Below are 21,404 nucleotides of genomic sequence, written 5' to 3' on the forward strand. Positions count from 1 at the left end.
TCCGCCACCGGCAGGGGAAGTGGTGGTGGGTGGAGATAGGCCTCCAAACCTTGGAGGGCCTGAGGTGTCCCCAGAGAGGTGGCGTCTGATACCCAACCTGACATATAGACACAGACATACAGGCACACACAGACACAAACATCCATTCCCACCCTCATGCTCTCATATGCACTCACTCCACACTCAACCAACGTGGAGACAGACATAAAGAGACGCTGTACACACAATCACACTCCCCAAGCGTACTCTACAAACCGGGTCTAGGTACCCTTGCCCCTGGAGGGGGGAATTGCACCCAGACCCAGGTGGTGTTACCCTTTTCCCTGCGGTGGGGAGAGGCAGACCACCCCGACTCCGCAGCAGCAGGGAGGCCCCACACCCCAGACCGCAGTCGGACGGCCAACTCCTCCTACTAGCCCTCCCGCTCCAGCAGGCCGCAGAGAATGGGGGTGGGAGAAGACTCCAAACCTCCCTCCACCCGCTCATTGTAGTGTTGATGCATATGTGTTCTAAGGTGCAATTAAAACCCAGGAGGGCATGGAGCTACCTGCCAAGGAGCAGCAGGTAAGCGCATAGTCCCTCCTGCTAGCCCTCAATGACTAAGTGTATTTAAAATTGAGAGGTGGGCAACGACGTCAGGGGTGAGAAGCTGTTTTCAAAGTAGCTGAGCAGATTTCATCTCAAGTAAGCAATTAACTGTTTGTTCGTTTGTTCTGCCACTTAAAGAGCATTCAAGGATGTCTTTTGAGTGTCCAGTTGAATTAATTCTACTGGCTCTCATGGTCATTTGTTATTATAGACATATTTTTCATCTTCATCCAGCTATTTAGTAAATTCTATCTATTTAGTAATATCCGTCAGCTATAAAATGTAATATAAATATAAAAATATCTAAATATCTCCTGTCCTTTATGTTTTAATGATGTAAGTCTGTTATCATGTTACATTAGCATTCCTCACATATCAATGAGATGCTGTACAGTACAATCCTACTGACACAGCAGAGGGATAACGACGGCTATTCAACATCGTTACACGACACATTCGAGCTGCATGACACAGACAAAGTGACTAAATCATCTTTTTGTGGTTTGTTGTCTTCAAACCAGCAGACAAAGCCGATGGCAGAAGATGTGAGAGAAGAACTTCAGGCCGTGGACTGAAAAGGTATTTTTTTCTTGTTATCAAAAGACATTTGGAGTGACGGCTTCTACAACTGGTTGTGCTAAAGTAAAGCTTACAGTCTAAGAAATCACAGTGTTGATGTTCAGCACAAAGAGAAAAGCTCACTTGTTTGAATTTATTTACAATCATAGTTTTATAAATTCTGACTGTAAACAGCTTTTACAGCTTTGATATTGTTTGACACTCGATATCAGGTTTAATTTAAAGGTTTCTGTGTCCCAATGAGCCATTTACACTGATCAGTGTCAGTTTAACTGTAACACATCCATTATTTAGATCCAGCAGAGAAATAACTGAATGTAAAAAATGGCAGCCCTCAGGCAGGTTTATAGAGATATATGCATGCATTATGAAATTTATGCATCCCAGATAATTGTTATTCATCTAGTCATGGCAGACCCACCTCTTCCTCCCAAGTTAACTGCAACCCAAAAGAACTAGTGGGGCTATTTACACACTCACAACCAGTGTGGGGTAAAAAGAGCCACCAAAAAGCTGTCAGCCACAGATGTGCTATAAGAGTTAGAAACTCTACTTATGGAGAAACTTTCTAAGTCTAACAGAGGACAGGTACTCCTGCCCAAATAACATGATATAACCCCACATACAGCCCAGCCATAAAGTGAACCAAGTCATTTAGTTAAAGACAGCATGGGACCAAATGCATGTAACCAGCCTGCATCAACCTGACATTTCTTCCTCCTGAATTAAATGAATGAATGGATGAAAGTTAAATGACTACAAACCTAAAGCCACTAGTTCCCACACTGGAGCTCCCTGACACTGTGTGTTAACCGTATTTAGCTTGTATCAACAGTTGTAACAGGCCAAGCCACCTGAGACACTGCATTGAATTTGTTCCTGTCTTAATGATTTCAGCTGACTGGTTTCAGCTCAGATGTTCCGCTTTTTCATTTCAGTAGATCAAAGCAGCTCGTGCTCCTTCTGCTTCCAATTTAGAAGAAGAAGAAGGCGAAGGCTTCAGCAAAGTGGCGTTCATGGTCTCAGTGAACAGTCACGGTCACACACTGCATGTGGTTTTAAAAGCAACATGTCTGTTCACCACAACAATGGAGATGTGTAATATTAGTGCAGCTACGGTTTGTTTTTGAACATCAGTTCTGTTTTCTACTTTGATCACTTAGACCAAAAAAGTGTTGTTTTCAGATTCTTTCTTTTAAATCTATAAAGCACCTGCTCATTTTTTTTTATCACAATTAGTTTCACATAAATGTTAGTGTTTCCTTTATGATCTTTTAATGCTTACACTACACTGTACATGTCTACATTAGAGACATTTCTGTTACCTGTTTCTGTTGACTCAGAGTTGTGAAATGTTCTTTTATTTGATGCACAATATGAAGTTCATAATTTTCTTACTAATAAAATTCTAATGACAAACATGAACAGCTGTGCTTATTTCTGAGACATGAGTTTTTGAATGTGTTCATATTTAGACAGTGTGCATCTGTCTGCTGAAACTGTAATGGTGAACCTGAGGTGATGGTCAACAGAAGGCAAATATATATCAATATAAAACAATATTGAAGTAATGTCTTTACCCTCTGCAGCGTGTGGACGCAATCACCTTATTCACTGTAGTAAACATGCACCGCTAGCTCACGTGACTGACTGTCTCCATGGTTACATCGTATATTATTAGCTATGTAAACAGCTTCCATAGATACCGCCATAGCTCTCTGCAGCTGTAACACTTAAACACTTTGCAAATCATTTCACGTTTTTGATAGTTATGAAGACAGAATATGTTTTTAAGGTCATGCTAGGCGGTTGCTATGGTGGTTGCTGTGGACTTGGGTGGACCGCGTCCGATTCCTGTTATTAGCTGTCCGCCGTAGGAAGGCTGCGTTCCATTTACAAGTAGTGACAGTCTGCCGTAACTCGAACTCAAACCCCGCTTTCTTTAATTAAAGGCCTTTTATAGCCGTTCATGACACGCACACACACACATAAAGCACTTTGCCTCACCATGAGAATGCAAGTTTACCTAACCTAACCTTAAAGTATCTGATATAGGATAGAAAAATGAAGCAACCAGAGATTTAATGATGAAGACTCTGGGTTCTGTAGTTCACGTTTTACAGTCCTGAATGACTCTTTGCATATGATTTATTGAAGAGGACTTTAGAATGCACTTTACATTTAGACTGTTGCTGTTTCATTTTTTACATTGTTGCAGTGTTATGTCATGAATAAGGTTCACCTGCTGGGGGTTTGATGGATCAGCTGGACAATACAGTCAAAGACAGACTTCATTCATCATATGCAAGAATCCTAGTTGGATTTTTGTTGTCACTCGTGTTTTTGAACCAAATATTGAAAACAATTCTGACAGACTGGATACCTGGTCAGGGTGTACATTACCTTGTACTCAAGCATCCCAGGACAGAGCCCTGCCCCACCATGAGCCTGGGTGGATACGTGGTTATAATATAAAAGGACCGATACTGAATATGAATATTTCATGAAAATTGAATTATAATACAAATTAGTAATAAGGGTTTCTCTGCGCCCTTATCTACCCCATACTCAAAGAGCTGCGGGCAGAGAGGGTGACAGGAGAGGATGGCACTGAAGAGAAGATGCTCGGTTTCTGGAGTCTCCTGGTCCTGTCAGTAGGATGCATCTGCTGTGTCTTCTCGTGGATGCTCACCTACCTTGACTCGTTCCAGCCTGGTATGGATTTCCCAACACTGCGGACAGTGGCCCACGTCAGAGACGTTTAATATTGATTACATGTGTCTGAATTGCTAACCCTAACCCTAGCTCAACAGACCACAATGCCCTGGACTGTCAGTATTATTACATGCTGTGAACATAAGTACCTTTGATCACAGTTTAAAAGAGAAGGAATATTGAAAAAAAGATCAACATTGTGATATTATTTCTTCCAAACTGACCAGAAACATGCTTGTCATACTCTCACAGCAAAGGATCAGACTCACTGTGCATGACAGCTCGGGCCAATGATGTCTGTTAGATTGTCAGTTGTTTAGTGCTTCTGTACAGTTAGGGTCACCGTCTCTATTTCAGAATAATTAATATGCGGAAAACACAAAGTTGATTGTCTTCCAATATTCTAGCATAATTAAAAAACTTTGACTTTGTAAGTACATATTATTAGTCCTAATGCCAGCATGATTCTTCATAACTCCTGCTTTGAAATACTGAACTTTAAAATTGACCTGATGAAAGATAATTCACAGTGGCACTCTGTCAGGATCATTCTGACTGTAAGATCACTGTATTAATCTGAATCCTTCTGAAATGTGCTGTGAATGAATGCTGATGCAACTCACTGTGGGAAAGCTGTTAATAAAATGAATCTGTGACACATGCAACACGTTCACAGAGGAAGAGGACACAAAGGGAGGACACGCAGAGGCTGTGTTGAAGTCAGAAATCCAAATCTTTATTAAAAAACAGGCGGCGGTAACAAACAGGAAGACAAGCAGTCCATCAAACAGTCTACAGGGTCAAACATTCAGAGAATTCAAACAGCAGTAAAAAATAACCGGACACTGAAAAACTTAAAGCAATGTGTGACGCAATAAAAGGAAGCAGCGCAGTATATTCACTGAATTATCATCAATTACAAAAGAGAAAAACAACGATTTCTAAGGATTATTTTCTTAAATGCAGTTAGAGTGTGGCTGGTAAAGATGGAAATACACAACAGATCATATTTTTTCTTTCTTATGATTTGCTTTGAGAACGAGCTGGCTATTCACAGTGAAAATCTTGTCCAACAGGTACAGCTGGGTCTTCCAGCATTTGGGTTGTACGTGAAGGAGAGGATCTTTCACTTTATAATCTTTTCACTGTGTCTGGAAACACAAAGTTCTTCTGCAAGGAAAAATGTGAGCGAGCAGAAAACATCCTCATTAAAACAGATGAAACCACAGCTCAGAGCGGCAGATACAGCATTAAATACAAAGATGCAGCTTCAGGAAGAGGAAGCCTGACTTTTACCATCACAAATATGAGAAAGTCTGACTCAGGAATGTACCGGTTTGGTTTGGGTAAATCTTCAGCTCCAGATTCATACTCAGACTTTGAGGTCAGAGTTTCAAATGGTGAGTTTCTACTAAAAGTTACTAAAGTCAAAATTGGGAAACCAATCACCTACTCTCATACCTCCATAAACTCTCAGGCCAAATACAGTCCTATTTAAACTCAGTCACTTTATGTATTTATTATATAATTCATGGATGTTCATCTATTTAACAGAAATTGCTAAAAACTCTAGAGTCTCCCGTGCACAGAGTGAGGGAGAAGAAATCTCATTTCCATGTGCCACTGCTGTCCAGGCACAGAGGAAGTTCCTTTGTAAGAATCCATGTGAGAAAGAAGGAAATATCTTCATTGACACAACTAATGACAAAGTTCAGAATGGCAGGTACAGCATTGAATACACAAAAGGATCTGGGTTTGAACTTCTAGCAACCATCAGACATCTGACCAAGTCTGACACGGGACAGTACAGGTGTGGTTATGGGGACCCTTTATCTCCTGATTCATATGACACTGAAATTATTTTGGTTGTAGATGGTAAGTTTCTTTTCATAATAATAACAATTCTTGATATGTTCATCCTATAGCTTGTTGTTAAAATCTTGCAAATTAGGGATTAGATTAAAATTCATAGTAAAAGATGCCAGTCTTTCTACAATTCTCTCTGTTTTGTCCTTTTTCTGCCCGTCCTTTCCAGCACTGTAGCAATCAGAATTATTGTTTGAAGACCAGGAAAAATGCCCAACAGATTTATTTTACCAAGTGGACCATCCTGGCTTTTGATATACTGGTAGATGGTCAGGTGGCCAGGAGAGGAAAGAGGTGCAGTGCTTTCCCTGCACCTGTAAATTGTTATTATAATTTTTTAATTATGATTAAAATAATCCCACTATTGTCCTCTCTCACCTATTCACAGACATTTGGGACATTATTGGACACAATATTCATTGTAATTGGGTCTTTTTCAGTTACGTTGTTAAATATATATGCCCCCCTGGAAGCGATATTTATTTCTTTAAGAAAATTATAGACATGATGGTTACAGAGACAGTAGGTTTTCTAATTGGTGGAGGAGATTTAAATATACATCTATAACCAAAGCTAGATATTTCCAATAGAAAAGCACAGAATACCAAAACATTAATTAAGAATATAAATACATTGATGAAGGAGGTGGGACTAATTGATATATGGAGAAACTTGCATTATACCTATTTTTCCTCACCGCACTTGTTATACACAAGAATAAATTATTTTATTACCTTTGGGGAAAATAAAGATAGAATAAACACTTGTGAAATTGGAGCAATAGACTTAAGCGACCATGCACCAGTATACCTGTCCATTGATTTAAACCTGCAACCAAAACTCAATAATTGGAAATTAAATTCAAGCTTACTGAATGATCCACACTTCAAAGAACAAATTAAGAAAGAGATTCACTTCTATATGGAAACGAATGATAATGGTGAGGTGTCTCCTCCTATTCTGTGGGATACTTTAAAAGCTGTCCTGAGAGGGAAAATTATAGCAATATAAGCAATTATAAAAAAAAAGATGAGAAATAAAAAATTAGAAGAGCTGCAAAATAAGTTAGAAGAATTAGAGAAAAGGCATAAAAGAAAAACAACACAGGATATATTGGAGGAAATCATCAAAACAAGAAATGAAATAAATGATTTGACTACATATGAAATTAAATTTTTTTTTATGTTTCTTAAACAAAGGTATTACGAGGGAGGATCTAAAGCAATGAATGTTTTAGCCTGGAAACTAAAAAAGTAAATAGCAGATAATACAGTTCACAAAATTAAACATCCAGTGACAAAATTAATAAAAAATAAACTAGGAGAAGTTCAGAGTGCATTTGAAACATTTTATAAGACTCTTTATGCTAATAAGACAGAGAGTAGTATAGTTGAAATGAACAGTTTTTTAGACTCTCTCGATTTACCAGTACTGAATGAAGAACAGAATAAAACTTCGATTGAAGATATAACAGAAAAGGAACTAAGAAGAGCAATAAGGAGCTAAAAGAAGAATTAATACCAGTGATGCTTCTCACACTGAATTGGGTCTTAAAGAAGGCTCAAGTACCTTTTAGCTGGAAAGAAGCAATTATCTCTGCTATCCCAAAAGAAAACAAGATAAATTAGAATGTGTGTCATATAGACCAATATCTGTTCTTAATACAGATCATAAGCTGTTTATATCTATCATGGCTAGACGATTACAAAAGTTCTTACCTAGTCTAATTCATAATGATCAAACAGGTTTTATTCGAGAGCGCCAAATACAAGATAATGTACGGCGGACACTACAAATTATTAACCATATTCGACAGAATAAAGTAGAAGCAATGGTAATCAGTATCGATTCAGCATTCGATTCAGTTAATTGGAACTTTCTTTATGGAGTCTTGCATAGATTTGGCTTGCATGAAATAATAATTAAGACAATACAGGCACTTTATGATAACCCTACGGCAAGGATTAAAATTAATGGCTACCTATCAAATAGTATTAAGCTGCAAAGAGGAACAAGGCAGGGCTGTGCGTGCTCACCATTATTATTCACGTTATATCTGGAACCATTGGCTCACTATATATGGCAAAACAAAGAAGTAGAAGGTATTAATATCCATGAGAAGGAGCATAAATTATGGAGTGCCAGGACTGCCATAATGCATTAATTAAATACACCATTAAATAATTAATTAAATGTGGCAATAATTAATTAAAATTGGAATTAATTAATTAAATAAATAGTTATGACACATGTAATTAATTAATTAATTAATTCCTTTTCTATTTTTCTTTCTTTTTTTCATTTTTCTGTTTTTCTTCTTTCATTCCTTTTGTATGGATATTTTAGTTAGAAATAAGACCCCAAGTAATTGGGTCTTTTTCAGTTTAAACCTTTTGCAAACATATATGAGATTCTTGACAGGTTCCAGTCACACTTTAAAGAACAGTATTATGCTGTATTCTGTCTTGTTCTCTATGAAACATGTCTAAATGGAATCTTAGAAATTGAATTCAGATCTATGAAAGTGAATATAAATAAGTCTGCTTTTTGATTTTTCTATAATGGGCTCTGTGTTACAGTGGTGACTTACACTTCTACTCAGGTCTGTGCTTTCAAAGGATCAACAGCAGAAATACACTCCAAATTCAGATACCTATCGACTATAAATGACATAAAGACAAGAATCCAGAAAATGTTCTGGTTTACTACAGTCAAAGATAATGAGCCTGTGGACCTGAAAACAGATCCAGAGTATTCAGGTCGAGTTCAGTATCAGTGTGAAAACAATGACTGCACTCTGAGAATCTCAGACCTGAGAGAGAGCGACTCAGCTGAGTACAAGTTCATGCTCATAACAAACGATCCAGGAGGGAAATATACTGGATCACCTGGAGTCACTTTGACTGTTACAGGTAAAAAATATTTGACTGGAATTCACGTTAAACATTTCCATGTGTATTTGTGCAGATGTTGAGATATTTCTGATATAATGTCATTGTTTTTTTTACTCCCAGATCCACAGCTCCAGGTACATGTGAGGAGATCAACAGTAAACTCTTATTCTAACTGGACAGAGCTGACATGTCACAACAACTGTCAGCTACCCGATCAATCTTCCTACATCTGGTACAGGAATGGACACAAACTTTCATCAGACGAACAATATTTACAGCTGAACACATTTGATTCTGCAGACCGTTTTTACTGCGCTGTGAAAGGATATGAGATATTCCCTTCTCCAACAGTGTGTGAGTTCACTACTTTTTGTTTCATTAAGAGAATTATATTTAATTTTTCTTTATTTACGTGAATGTGTCTGTATGTTAGTTTTAGTCAGAGGCCTTTCTTTTGGGAGGTTTACAATGTTTTCTTTTTAGAATATAAATTTCTAAAATTTGGTTTTGTTGTCATTCTTATGTTTCCTCCTCCAGATGCTCCAAAGCTTCCCTCTGTGTCAGTGAGTCCCTCTGCTGAGATAGTGGAGGGCAGTTCAGTCACTCTGACCTGTAGCAGTGATGCTAACCCAGCAGCTAACTACACCTGGTACAAGGAGGATGTCATCAACCCTCTCAGTTACCAAAACCAACATGTTTTCAGCTCCATCCTGCCCTCTGACTCTGGAAAGTATTACTGTACAGCTGATAATGACCTGGGACAAAAGAGATCTGAAAGCAGGACTATTGATGTGAAATGTGAGTAAAATACATTTATAAGCTTTAAATTCTTTGTTCTCAGTTGAACAGTTAACATCAACTTTAGAGATAAGACTTAATTCATCATCATGAAGAGTGAAAACAGATTTACTGCACAATCATGTCTGTTTATTACAATATAAGGAAGTTTGACAAGGAAATAAGTAAGGTTTCTGAATGTTACCTTTTATAATTTTTGTAGTGTTGTGAGAAACCTGCAAAGACTTGAGTATATTTATAACCAACCATGTTGTCATTGTCCTTATTTCTCCTCCAGATGCTCCAAAGCTTCCCTCTGTGTCAGTGAGTCCCTCTGCTGAGATAGTGGAGGGCAGTTCAGTCACTCTGACCTGTAGCAGTGATGCTAACCCAGCAGCTAACTACACCTGGTACAAGGAGGATGAAAATTTACCAAAAGCATTTGGACAGAACTTCACCGTCACCAAGTTCAGACCTGAACACAGTGGGCGTTATTACTGTGAAGCACAGAACAAGCTGGGACGTCATAACTCCACCTTACAGCAGACCATTGTGCCAGGTAATCATTTATATTTACATACTGGATACACTCAGAAAGGAGTGCAGTCAAAAAGTCAGGCACAATCTACATTCATGCACTATGGCTAATTATTGGATGGCACTAGAATTTATAATAACAGATCACTGTCAAAATACCTCAGCACAGATAAAACTGTATTGCTACCTAAATGTACACATGTACAAGTATTTATTTTGCCAAAATGTTTCCTCTTCAGTGTTGTATGGACTCATAGTGCTGCTACAGATAATTAAACCAGAGCTGATTTTAAAAACTTTGCTCTTTTGAATCTACACTAATCCACCATCATCTTTAAAAGCATATGTTTGTATGGTGCCTGTCCTGTGAGGGCCAAATATCTCAAAATAATCATTAATGAGTTCAGAAAACCAGGCCTGCAACTTGATTTACAAAGATAATTTAAATATATTAAAAAGAAAATACCAGCTGCACCTGTAACTGTTCAACTTGCCTGTGTGGTTAAACAGAATATGGCAGGAGTCCCACTGTCTGCTGTCAAGGCTTTCCTTATTCATGTGCTAAAGAGTCCTAAGAATCAACATTGTAACTTATCTATCACGATGACAAGAACCATGTTTATTGCTAATGCTAGTCCTGTTTCCATGCAAAAAGCAGATTGTAACTGATCTCAGAATACTGAAAGCAGAGCCAGTGACATTTTAACCTCCTGTTAAAAACCAGGGATTTATCCATAATGCCCATGTGCACCCAGCCAGATAAAGCTGCAGGCCACTCAGCTTGAAGTGATTTTTAATCGAATGCAGACGAGGCTATGAAATTAAGATGTGCTACAGTTTTCAGTGGAATAAGGGGGCGCGCCCAGTTAACCCTGTTTTCAGAGACAATAGCCAACTGCTGCCACTGTAAAGAATGAATGTTTATTGTAGGCTTTTTACTTTACAGTATAAAGTGCATTTAGACAACTGAAATGAGACCTCTAAAAGTTGATTCTGTTCATCTGGACGTAGCGTTTTGTGGGAGAAATGTTTCGTCACTCATCCAGGTGACTTCTTCAGTCTCAGCTGACTGCAGGTTTCCCCAACCTTATAAACAGTACATTTGCATAATGACTGAAACCAGCCCACTGAAGGAACAATGGGCTGGGAGGTCAGTTCCTTAATCATAATTATGCAAATTCTCATGACCATTCATCAGCAACCACTGACCAAAATCAGCTTTTAGATGTCCCCCATTACTGATGTAAATCTCACAGTCTAAGAAAGCTAACCTGCCACTTTTCATATCCTCCCTGGTGAATTTGATGTGTCGGTCCACCGAGTTAATGTGATCCGTGAAATGTGGTACGTCCTGAGATTTGATTTTCACCCAGGTGTCATCCACATATCTGAACCAATGGCTTGGTGGTGTTCCAGGGTAGGATAGCAAAGCCCTCTTTTCCATTTCTTCCATGTACAAATTGACCACGATGGGTGAAACTGGTGAGCCCATGGTACACCCATGTTTCTGCCTGTAGAACTGACCCTTGAAGACACACATGAAAACACAGTTCCAAAAGCAAACACCCTTGGTCGATGCTGAGAGGGGTCCTGTTGCTGAGGTTGGTGTCATCCTGTAATCTCTTACAGACTACCTCCAACGCTTCCGGGACTGGGATGCAAGTGAAGATGTAACGTCGTAAGAGACCATGGTTTCATCTGCCTCCATAATGACATCTCTCACCTTCTCAACACAATCCAGGGTGTTCTGGATGTGGTGTACAGAGCTGCAAATCTTAATTTACATACGGGAACTGACCTCCCAGCCCATTGTTCCTTCAGTGGGCTGGTTTCAGTCATTATGCAAATGTACTGTTTATAAGATTGGGGAAACCTGCAGTCAGCTGAGACTGAAGAAGTCACCTGGATGAGTGACGAAACATTTCTCCCACAAAACGCTACGTCCAGATTAACAGAATCAACTTTTGGAGATTTACTTTCCTGGGTGATTAAGAATGCATCAAGACAAAACTGACATGAGAGAAACTTTATGATAAAACACTGTTTGAGATTAACAGAGTGAGGTCACGTTACTCTGGTGTGTTTAAGTAGATTTCTATTTTTATTTTTCACTGGAGAAGAACTTGGCTTCTGTAGCCTAAAACTCCAACACTGTTCAGGCCATACACAGGTCGAACGTTATGGAATACTCAATTAACTATTAGTGCTTTACTTTGATCTTGATCAGGAGCAAAGAAAATAAAAGCTGCTGGAGTAACTGCTGCTGTTCTCCTGTCCGTCACATCCCTCCCTGTCTTCCTTTGGATTCGGTGAGCAGATCTGTCGCATTAAACTTTTACTTTTCAGTCATTGTGTTGTTCTTTTGTTCATTATCATTTCACTCCTCAGAAAAAAGAGGAATTCCAAGGAATCATCCAAGACTGAAGGCAGAGCAGACAACAAAGAACAGGTGAAACCAGAAATATAATTGCAGTAAAAAAAATCATCATTCACCATTCTAATCTAAGATCATTTTTTTCTATGCAGTGTCTCTCTGATCAGGAGGAGCCACAGGAACAGGATGATCTTCAGTATGCCAGCATCCACTTCTCTAAAAACCAGGCAGATCCTCTCTACAGCAACAGCAGTTCAGCCCCACAGACACCTGGAGGAACAGAAAGTTACACTTAAAAACTGAAAACTATTTGAATGAAAGAGTCCAGGCAACTAATCAGTCTTCCTAGATTGTATCACATCATCTCAACGAGAATAAATGTCTTTAAGTTGTTGAACTTCATGCAGATCGTACATGATTTAATTACGCTCACCGCAGAAACATAAAATAATTTTTTTAATTACAAGTTTGACTCTTGTTAATATAAAAACCACCTACTTTCACTTTTTTGAGTTTACTGTGTTACACCGCTATTAAATCAAATTAAAAAGTACAGCCCTGTGGTGAGCAGCTCCTCACATAATACGATGAGCCTCGCTAGAAGATTCAAATGAATATCTGGGAAATGCATTGCCTGCTTTAGCGTTCTTCTTTTGTTTTTAAGCTTGTTTTTTTTCACCATCATAATATAATTTCATGCTACATACTCAGAATCAACTAATTTCTGTCTATGAACCAAAAGCCATTGATGAAGAGGATCCATCCAGACTGCACCCTGCAGTCAACAAGATGTGGTCAACAAAGCCAAAATCCCCATTAGCAGAAAGAAGCTGCATCATGGGAGGTTTGGTCTGTTCACTCAGTGAGCATCACAATTTAGCCAGCATGGTGGCTACTGGAGCTAGTTTCATTTTCACAAACCAAAATAATCTTTTGCTGCTCTTTTTCTTTCCTCATCACTTGTAGAAAAATACACGTATGTGATCAAACATGATTATCATAGTCTGTTTTCTGATGTTTGATATCCTGATGTATTATTATCATAATCACATTTATTTCAAACTGCACAAAGAAATTGACTTTTTAAAACGATTAACTTTTTAAACAAATCATTAAATAACACCTGATTTTTCAATAGCACTTCATTACTCTGATGTCTCACAGTGATATATATGGTTTATAAAACATTATTCTGCTACACCTCAACTTCTATGTGACTTTAATTTTCCGTGGTACTTTTTTTGCATCAATAAAATTGTATAATATCAGCTTATGTCATGTTAATGCTGACTGGCTATTTGATATAACAGATCCAAACAGAGCACACTGTCTGGATCTAGGTAAAATGGTGAAATGTGTTTGTTTTGAAAGAAAATTACAAAAATAACATTAAATTCCTTACAAAAAAATATAAATTATAGTGATTAACAGAAATATTCACAACAAATTCTCTGTAAAAACTCCCTTATGTATTGTCACAAACTGGGTCAAAGGGCAAAGAGAGAGTTCATAGGTACATCTTTAACTGAACTCTTTGTGTCATGATAGTCCCATACAGTAGAAGACAAATTACTAAAATCATTTAGCTACATTTATTTCTAAATTTACTGCTATATTTTGTGTTCTGTGCAAATGAACGCTGTCAAAACCACCAACACAAAGCACCAAAAAATGCCTTGAAACATAAACAACATACATTATTAAAGTGACAGAACTTCAGGTTACAAAAAGACACAATCACTAATTCGTGAGATACACGAGTCTCACAATAAATCCACACATGTTGGGATTTATCATAAAGACAACACTAAATGCATTTGTACAGCTAGCTTTCTTCATAGACAAAAATAGACACGTGTTTGGATAAGAAAAAATAACTTCACCAAACATGGTGGAGGAATTATTATGGTATGTGTGGCTGCCAGTGTTGATGATGTGACTGTGGACATAAGCAGCAGACTGAATTCTGAGTACAGGTATACACTCTCTTCTCAGATTCAGCCAAATGCTGCAAAACCAATTGGATGGTCCTTCAGATTGCAAATAGATAATGAATCAAAGCATATTACAAAACCAACAGGAGAGTTTCTCAGTATTCATCAATGGCAAAGTCACCAGCTGATCTTAACACCTAGGTGCATCCTTTTCAGTTACAGAAGACAAAACTGAAGTCAGAGAGACCCACAAAGAAACAGCTACTAAAGGTGGCTGCAAGAAAGACCAGGCAAAGTGTCTCAAGAGAGGAAACTCTTAAAGTGTTCCTGATTTTTTTTCTTTCTTTCTTTTGTTTTACTGCCCTCTAGTGATAAAATGTTAGCTTGGAGCTTTGAGTTTCATCTCTCAGTACTCTCTCTCCCTGAGTGAAAAATCCTTTAAAGAATTTGGCCATTCAAAATAAATAAACTTGTTTGTATATTGATAACAAACACCTTAAGGTCTGATTTAATTCCACAGTAAACACAGACCTTGCCCCAAATCCCCCCCTAACCAGGCTAGCCCACAGGTCACATGACCACTACTTAACTAGAAACCATGCTTTTTTTTCTTCCCCTGTCATATATAATGAGTAATACATACAAATCATTTCAGTACATAGGTATGATCCCCAATGTCCTGTTCGGAGAGCAATTACTTTCTAGCTGTCTGATTGGATTTTTGTTTTTAATAAATCAGTCTCATGATTGTGAGCCCCACCTAATGTGTAAACAAATGGAAGGCAGGCAGGGTAGTGAGGTGAGGAGACCAAAGACATTACTGCCAGGCAACCCTACATCTGATATGGCTCCCCAGTACCATTCCAGCCTTCCACTAGCACCTATAGTGGATCCTGTTGTGTCATTTGTAAGTATAATTGTCTTTATGTAGGTGAGTGCTAAGCTAGTGCTATGTAGGGCAGCAGATATCGATTGTTCAGATAAGAAATACTTATGTCTTATTAATGAGCAATAATAAAAAAAGAGAGTCTTTTAAAATGAATTGCTCATTGACTTCCATTTCAGACATTGCAATGTTTTAAATTTTAACTGGATATAATGGTTGTCAAAAACAACAACAACAACAACTAAACCCCTTTAGGTAATTTAATACCAACCATATCAATTTTTTTTAAAGAAAACCATTTTTAAAGCAAAAAAATCAAAGATCAAAGTCATTGCAATCTAAACTAAGACATAAAAATGTACATTTATCTTCTTAGACAGCTTTCTGACATTAATGAGGTAGATTAGGCATGTTCTCATTTTTATGAGTTTTTGTGAATGTGTGTGTCTGCAGGTTTAAGTGTACAAGTAAATAAAGGAGTTTGTGCCTATAACCCTTTAAAGGAGTATCTGGTGGCTGCAATGAAGAAAAGCAAGCAAACAAAAAAAATATTAACACAATTTATATAGCACACTATTTTACATTATTTTACTTTCAATCTAAAAAATGTTTGAAATGAGTCTTTTAAAATGAATTGCTCATTGACTTCCATTTCAGACATTGCAATGTTTTAAATTTTAACTGGATATAATGGTTGTCAAAAACAACAACAACAACAACAACTAAACCCCTTTAGGTAATTTAATACCAACCATATCAATTTTTTTTAAAGAAAACCATTTTTAAAGCAAAAAAATCAAAGATCAAAGTCATTGCAATCTAAACTAAGACATAAAAATGTACATTTATCTTCTTAGACAGCTTTCTGACATTAATGAGGTAGATTAGGCATGTTCTCATTTTTATGAGTTTTTGTGAATGTGTGTGTCTGCAGGTTTAAGTGTACAAGTAAATAAAGGAGTTTGTGCCTGTAACCCTTTAAAGGAGTATCTGGTGGCTGCAATGAAGAAAAGCAAGCAAACAAAAAAAATATTAACACAATTTATATAGCACACTATTTTACATTATTTTACTTTCAATCTAAAAAATGTTTGAAATGAATATGGTCTAATACACCCAAAGCCCTCCTTTAAACTCACCACTGTTTGCTGCAGGTACTGCTACAGCACTCCTACTCTGGAGTTTATCACATCAGTGCACTCCTGAACAGCGGACTTATTTTTGAACAGTAATAATAATTTTTTGCACATCAGGTCATCCTGCATACTAAGCCAACATATTGAGGTCATAGTTCTTTTGCACACATCTCTGTTTCACACTTTAATATTGTCTTCGTTTTGTCTTCATTTATTTATTTGTACTATTTGTATTTTATATGTTCTATTTCTATTGTATATATTAATTGGCATCTCTGTGGGCACAGCAAAGAAAGAATTTCATTGCACAAAAAAATCCCTTTTTTTCTTTGAATACATGACAATAAACACTTTGAATCTTGAATCTCTTGAATCGACAGAGCTGCATGTTAAACTAAGATAAGATGAACAAACAACTTCTGTTGAGAATTTTTTATAATCGAATTATTCAAATTACTCCGTGAATTGTTGCAGCCCCATGCATTAAAAGACGTGAGACAGGTGGAGGACGATCCCACTCAGTGGCAGACCGGCTGTCATCCCATCCCATTGACCCAGCACCCAAGGGAGGCCATAGCTTCAAGGAGTACAGCAAAGGGCCACATTTCAGCCTGACAGCTTGATCATCTGGATGGGGAACTCTCCAGATTGTAAGTTACCAGAATACTGGAGATGTCATAGGATCTAGTAAATATTCCAGTAAAAGCTGACGTACTGAAGCAACTTCTTTACTCAAAGAATCTGACATTTAGAAAACCGTTACTCCCTTCTTGCTTCCTCTTCTGTAGTGCTAGCCAGATTTTGCTAGAAAATTTTAAATTGGATCTATTTAAATATTACAGCTTCCCATCCCACAGCCAAATAAAGGAGATGTGGAAATTTTTTTTAGTCTGTTACAGATAAAAGATAAGTTTATTGTATTTTTTGACCGAACAGGTACTCTTATGTGTTCTGTCTTGCAATGTAAGAGACGCAGCAGCAGATTAGAATCAAGTATAGAAAGACTTTATATATTTTCTACATCACCAAATTAATACATGGATATTCCCTGGACAACGTAACACAAAGTTTGCGCTCCATTCACAGGTTTTAGCAAAGTACACATAGCAACCTCCACATATAAAACATATTCCACCAGTAGAGAATCTGTAATGCACATAAAATAAATATAAGAAACTGTCATCAATCGCAGAACAGTAACCAGACTCCTCTATGGCTCTGTGGCTGAAGAGTTCACTATATACAAAACTTACTCATCATCAAGCCAGTCTATATCTGGAAAGAAATGTTTCAATATTCACCTCTCAGACTCACCAACATGGCCACCCACTGATGGCTCCAACCCTGGCGAGCTGCTCCCCCCATCACCCTCTCTCCACATTCTCCAAGTAAGGACTGATTGAAATCTCAACAATCTGTTCACTTTTCAACATACATCAAGATTTATACACCTGAGTCACAAACCCAGAATCCCTGTGATGTCCCCATTTTTACTTTATAATGAATATTATTACTATGGAAGGAGGGTTGGACCGAGCATGACAGAGAGAAGCAGTGTAGTTTGAGATTCTTTCTTCCCTTAGAGAAATCACACAGGCTGGCGGCCTTACTGCAGACAATAATAAAAGGCACTAATTTACATGAGGAACAGATCATCATAGAGAGCAAAACGAAACAAGTCTACCACCCACAGTGAGCTGATAATCTGGAGTCCGTGCTGATCCTTTCTTAGAGCAGTTTATTGCACTGATGATTAGCAGGTGACCTGAAGAAGAGGACAGAAGGAGAGAGTGACAAATCATGTTTATTTTAAACTGGTCTGGTGTACATTAAGATTCAAGAAGTTTATTGTCATGACATCAAAACACAAGTGGTTATACAGAGCAGAGCAATGGAATTCTTACTTTAAGAGTTCCCTTCACACAACTAAATAAACATCTAACTAAAATAAAGAATAAACTTAACTCTGAGCATAGAAAATAAAAAATCAAGTAAAACAAGCACTTGTTGCTTATGTAACTATGTGTGAGTGTAGTCAGAATTTAAAGTGCAAGTAGTTATGCAACATCGTCACAGTGGTGATACCTACAGAATATGCAATATTAAAATTGTATTGTATGTATTGTATTATATTGCATATAAATGTACAAAATTTGCGAATTTACAGGTCAAAGATAATCACTGTTCAACAATAAGTCAGTGATTCAGTAGCCTGATGGCCTGTAGATAGAAACGGTCTTTTAGTCTGGTTGTCCTTGCTTTCACACTCCTGTAGCATCTGCCAGATGGCAGGACTGTGAACAGTGTGTGCTGTGGGTGGGTGATGATGCTGTGTGCCCTTTTCCTGATCTGAGTGTTGTAAATGTGGTGTAGTGGTGGGACGGGTACTCCACAGATGAGTTGTGCCATTTTAATGACACGCTGGAGAGCTTTCCTGTCCTGAGTGGTGCAGTTCCCATATCACACTATGATGGAGTTTGTCAGGATACTCTCCCCACTGGGCATCCGTAAAAGTTGCTGAGCAGTTTGGAGGTTAATCCAAATTTTCTCAGTTTCCTTTGGAAGAAGAGTCGTCTTTGAGCATTCGTGATGATCCGCTGTGTGTTATGGGTCCACGTGAGATCCTCACTGATGTGGTTGCAGAGGAATTTGAAGGTCTTCACCCCTCCACCTTTACATCCCTTTGATGTAAAGTGGGGGGTGCTGGTCTCTCCTCATCCTCGGGTTAATAATTATCTCCTTACTCTTCTCAGCATTTAAGGAGAGATTATTTTCCAGGCATCAGGACACCAGCTGAGCCAAGTCGTATCCTTCAAGCTTCAGTCTGTACTGCCTCTTGGCTTCCCTCATGGATCTACGTAGGTCATATGTGGCCTTTTTGTAACCCTCTGTGTCACCAGGGACAAATGCAGTGGAGCATGCATGCAGCATGGAACGCAGCTCACAGTTCAACCATGTTTTCTGATTTGGATACGTTTTATAAGGACTTGGTGAGGACAATATTATCAATGCATGTGCTGATGTAGCTGGTAACCACTGATGCATATTCCTCTAAATCCACAGAACAGTCCTCTCTCAAGGCAGCAGTCTTAAACAAATACCCCAGTTTGTAGCATCAAAGCAGTCCTGAATCAGTCTCTTCACTCTAAACTTTAATAATTTTACTTACTGACGGCGCTTGTTTGAGGAGCCTGCATCCTGGATAGAGGGAAACAGAAAAGTGGTCGGACTATCCAAAATGGGGGCGGGACACTGCCTTGTATGCGCCCCTTACTCTGCAGTAGACGTGGTCCAGGATGTTGTTATTCCTTGTCGGAAAGCTCACGTGTTGATGGATCTTTGGAAGCACAGTCCTGAGGTTGCAGTGATTCAAATCCGCGGCAACAACATACACGGCATCTAGGTGGGCGGTCTCGTGTTTGCTGACGACGTCGTGCAGTAGTTCACGCGCTGTGGTCCGTTTGGACCGCGGCGGTATGTAGACAGCCAACAGAAACACAGCGTTGAACTGCCTTGGTAAATAAAATGGTCTGCACTCCGAAGTCCGCACAACTGTGTTTCTCCACCGCCTTAGTGTCCACACACCATCTGTTGTTGACGTAAACGCATACACCTCCAAGGCAGATGTGCGGTCTCCGTGATGCCCCGAATGTGTCTGTAGCTGAATGCCTGAGTGTGGCGTACTTGCCGTATTTCCGTAAAAATCAGAGCACAACATTAGGCAGCGGTGGTCATGTGGCTCTAGCCTTCAGTTTAACATGTAGCTCGCCTCTCTTGTAGTGATGTGTCATAAGCAAGAGTGAACTCCCATCGAGTGAGAACAGGTGTTGTGCCAAAGTACGGTGGCTGGGAAGTGCAAAGCGCAACAAATTAAAAAACGGCAACAAATTAAAAATCCACAACAAATTAAAAAACGGCAACAAATTAAAAAACGGCAACAAATTAAAAATCCAATACAAATTAAAAAACCGCAACAAATTAAAAATCCACAACAAATTAAAAAACCGCAACAAATTAAAAATCCACAACAAATTAAAAATCCACAACAAATTAAAAAACCGCAACAAATTAAAAAACCACAACAAATTAAAAATCCGCAACAAATTAAAAAACCGCAACAAATTAAAAATCCACAACAAATTAAAAAACCGCCACAAATTAAAAATCCACAACAAATTAAAAAACCGCAACAAATTAAAAATCCACAACAAATTAAAAAACCGCCACAAATTAAAAATCCACAACAAATTAAAAAACCGCAACAAATTAAAAATCCACAACAAATTAAAAAACCGCAACAAATTAAAAATCCTTGACGGAAAGGGATTGTCTGAAATACCGGAAGTGGAGAGTGATGTCACGAGAGGGGGCGTGGCCAGAATTTTTGGTTGAGGCGCCATGTTTCTGGGCCGAACAAAGCGCTAGCGAAAGAGGAGCGAAAGTACACGGATAACACCAGCTATGGTTCGTACTTGCTGTGCAGTCGGTTGTAAAGTTAGATCGCACGACCGGCAAGGGAATAAGGTTGAAAATGGTTTATCTTTTCATTCTTTCCCCACCTGGAAGCAACATGAGGCAGCTCATGTATCGGATGTTACCAAAAGAAGGCGTCTAGTCTGGATAGCAGCTGTGAGACCAGCTGATATCCAGTTCTCTTCCTTCTCCAAATATCTGTTGGTGTGCTCCAGACATTTTCATTCCGGTAAGTTATAGATATGTTCATATCACTCTTTATCGGTCTTTTAAGTCTGACATCACTAGCCATGTCTTGGCTCAAACTCCCAAGAGCACCTGCAGGTCCATAAATCACACGATCACTGTGGCATCACTGAGTGTTGAAAAACTATCTAAAGTCTTTCATCTGTAATAAAATGATCAGCGTTCTGCTCTACCATGTGTAACAATTGAGTTTATCATCCAGGCATCCATGAAAACGAAATTAGCAGGAAGTTAGCTCGCTAGATTCCATCTAAATACAATATAGCATGTCCTAACTGAGGGATTTTGGAAACAAAGTCAAACGTACAGCTCTGCTATCACTTCCAACATAAATGAAGACAGAAAACTAAACAGCAGTGACGTTTGTAGGGTACTGAAGTTTGGCTAGCTGGTGTAAAA

General features: G+C 38.4%; 2 protein-coding genes across 2 annotated transcripts; both read left to right on the top strand.

Annotated features, from left to right (window-relative positions):
- The first annotated feature begins 3,788 nt into the window (after nt 1–3,788).
- Nucleotides 3,789–5,925, top strand: LOC147327175 (polymeric immunoglobulin receptor-like). The gene is made up of 4 exons (XM_086297367.1): nt 3,789–3,882; nt 4,959–5,282; nt 5,437–5,757; nt 5,918–5,925. The coding sequence occupies exons 1-4, from the start codon at nt 3,789–3,791 to the stop codon at nt 5,923–5,925; spliced, it is 747 nt and encodes a 248-aa protein (XP_086153493.1).
- A 2,506-nt stretch (nt 5,926–8,431) lies between these two features.
- Nucleotides 8,432–12,695, top strand: LOC147327176 (B-cell receptor CD22-like). Its single transcript, XM_086294817.1, has 7 exons — nt 8,432–8,660; nt 8,763–8,996; nt 9,180–9,440; nt 9,718–9,978; nt 12,184–12,265; nt 12,345–12,405; nt 12,483–12,695. Exons 1-7 carry the CDS (start codon nt 8,441–8,443, stop codon nt 12,624–12,626), a joined length of 1,263 nt encoding a protein of 420 aa, XP_086150943.1. The 5' UTR covers nt 8,432–8,440; the 3' UTR covers nt 12,627–12,695.
- The last annotated feature ends 8,709 nt before the right edge of the window (nt 12,696–21,404 follow it).

The sequence above is a fragment of the Aulonocara sp. 'chitande type north' Nkhata Bay genome, linkage group LG6 (assembly GCF_057382095.1).
Source record: "Aulonocara sp. 'chitande type north' Nkhata Bay isolate Kocher_YH1m ecotype deep benthic linkage group LG6, A_spYH_male_GT1.1, whole genome shotgun sequence".
NCBI classification, from domain to species: Eukaryota; Metazoa; Chordata; class Actinopteri; order Cichliformes; family Cichlidae; genus Aulonocara; species Aulonocara sp. 'chitande type north' Nkhata Bay.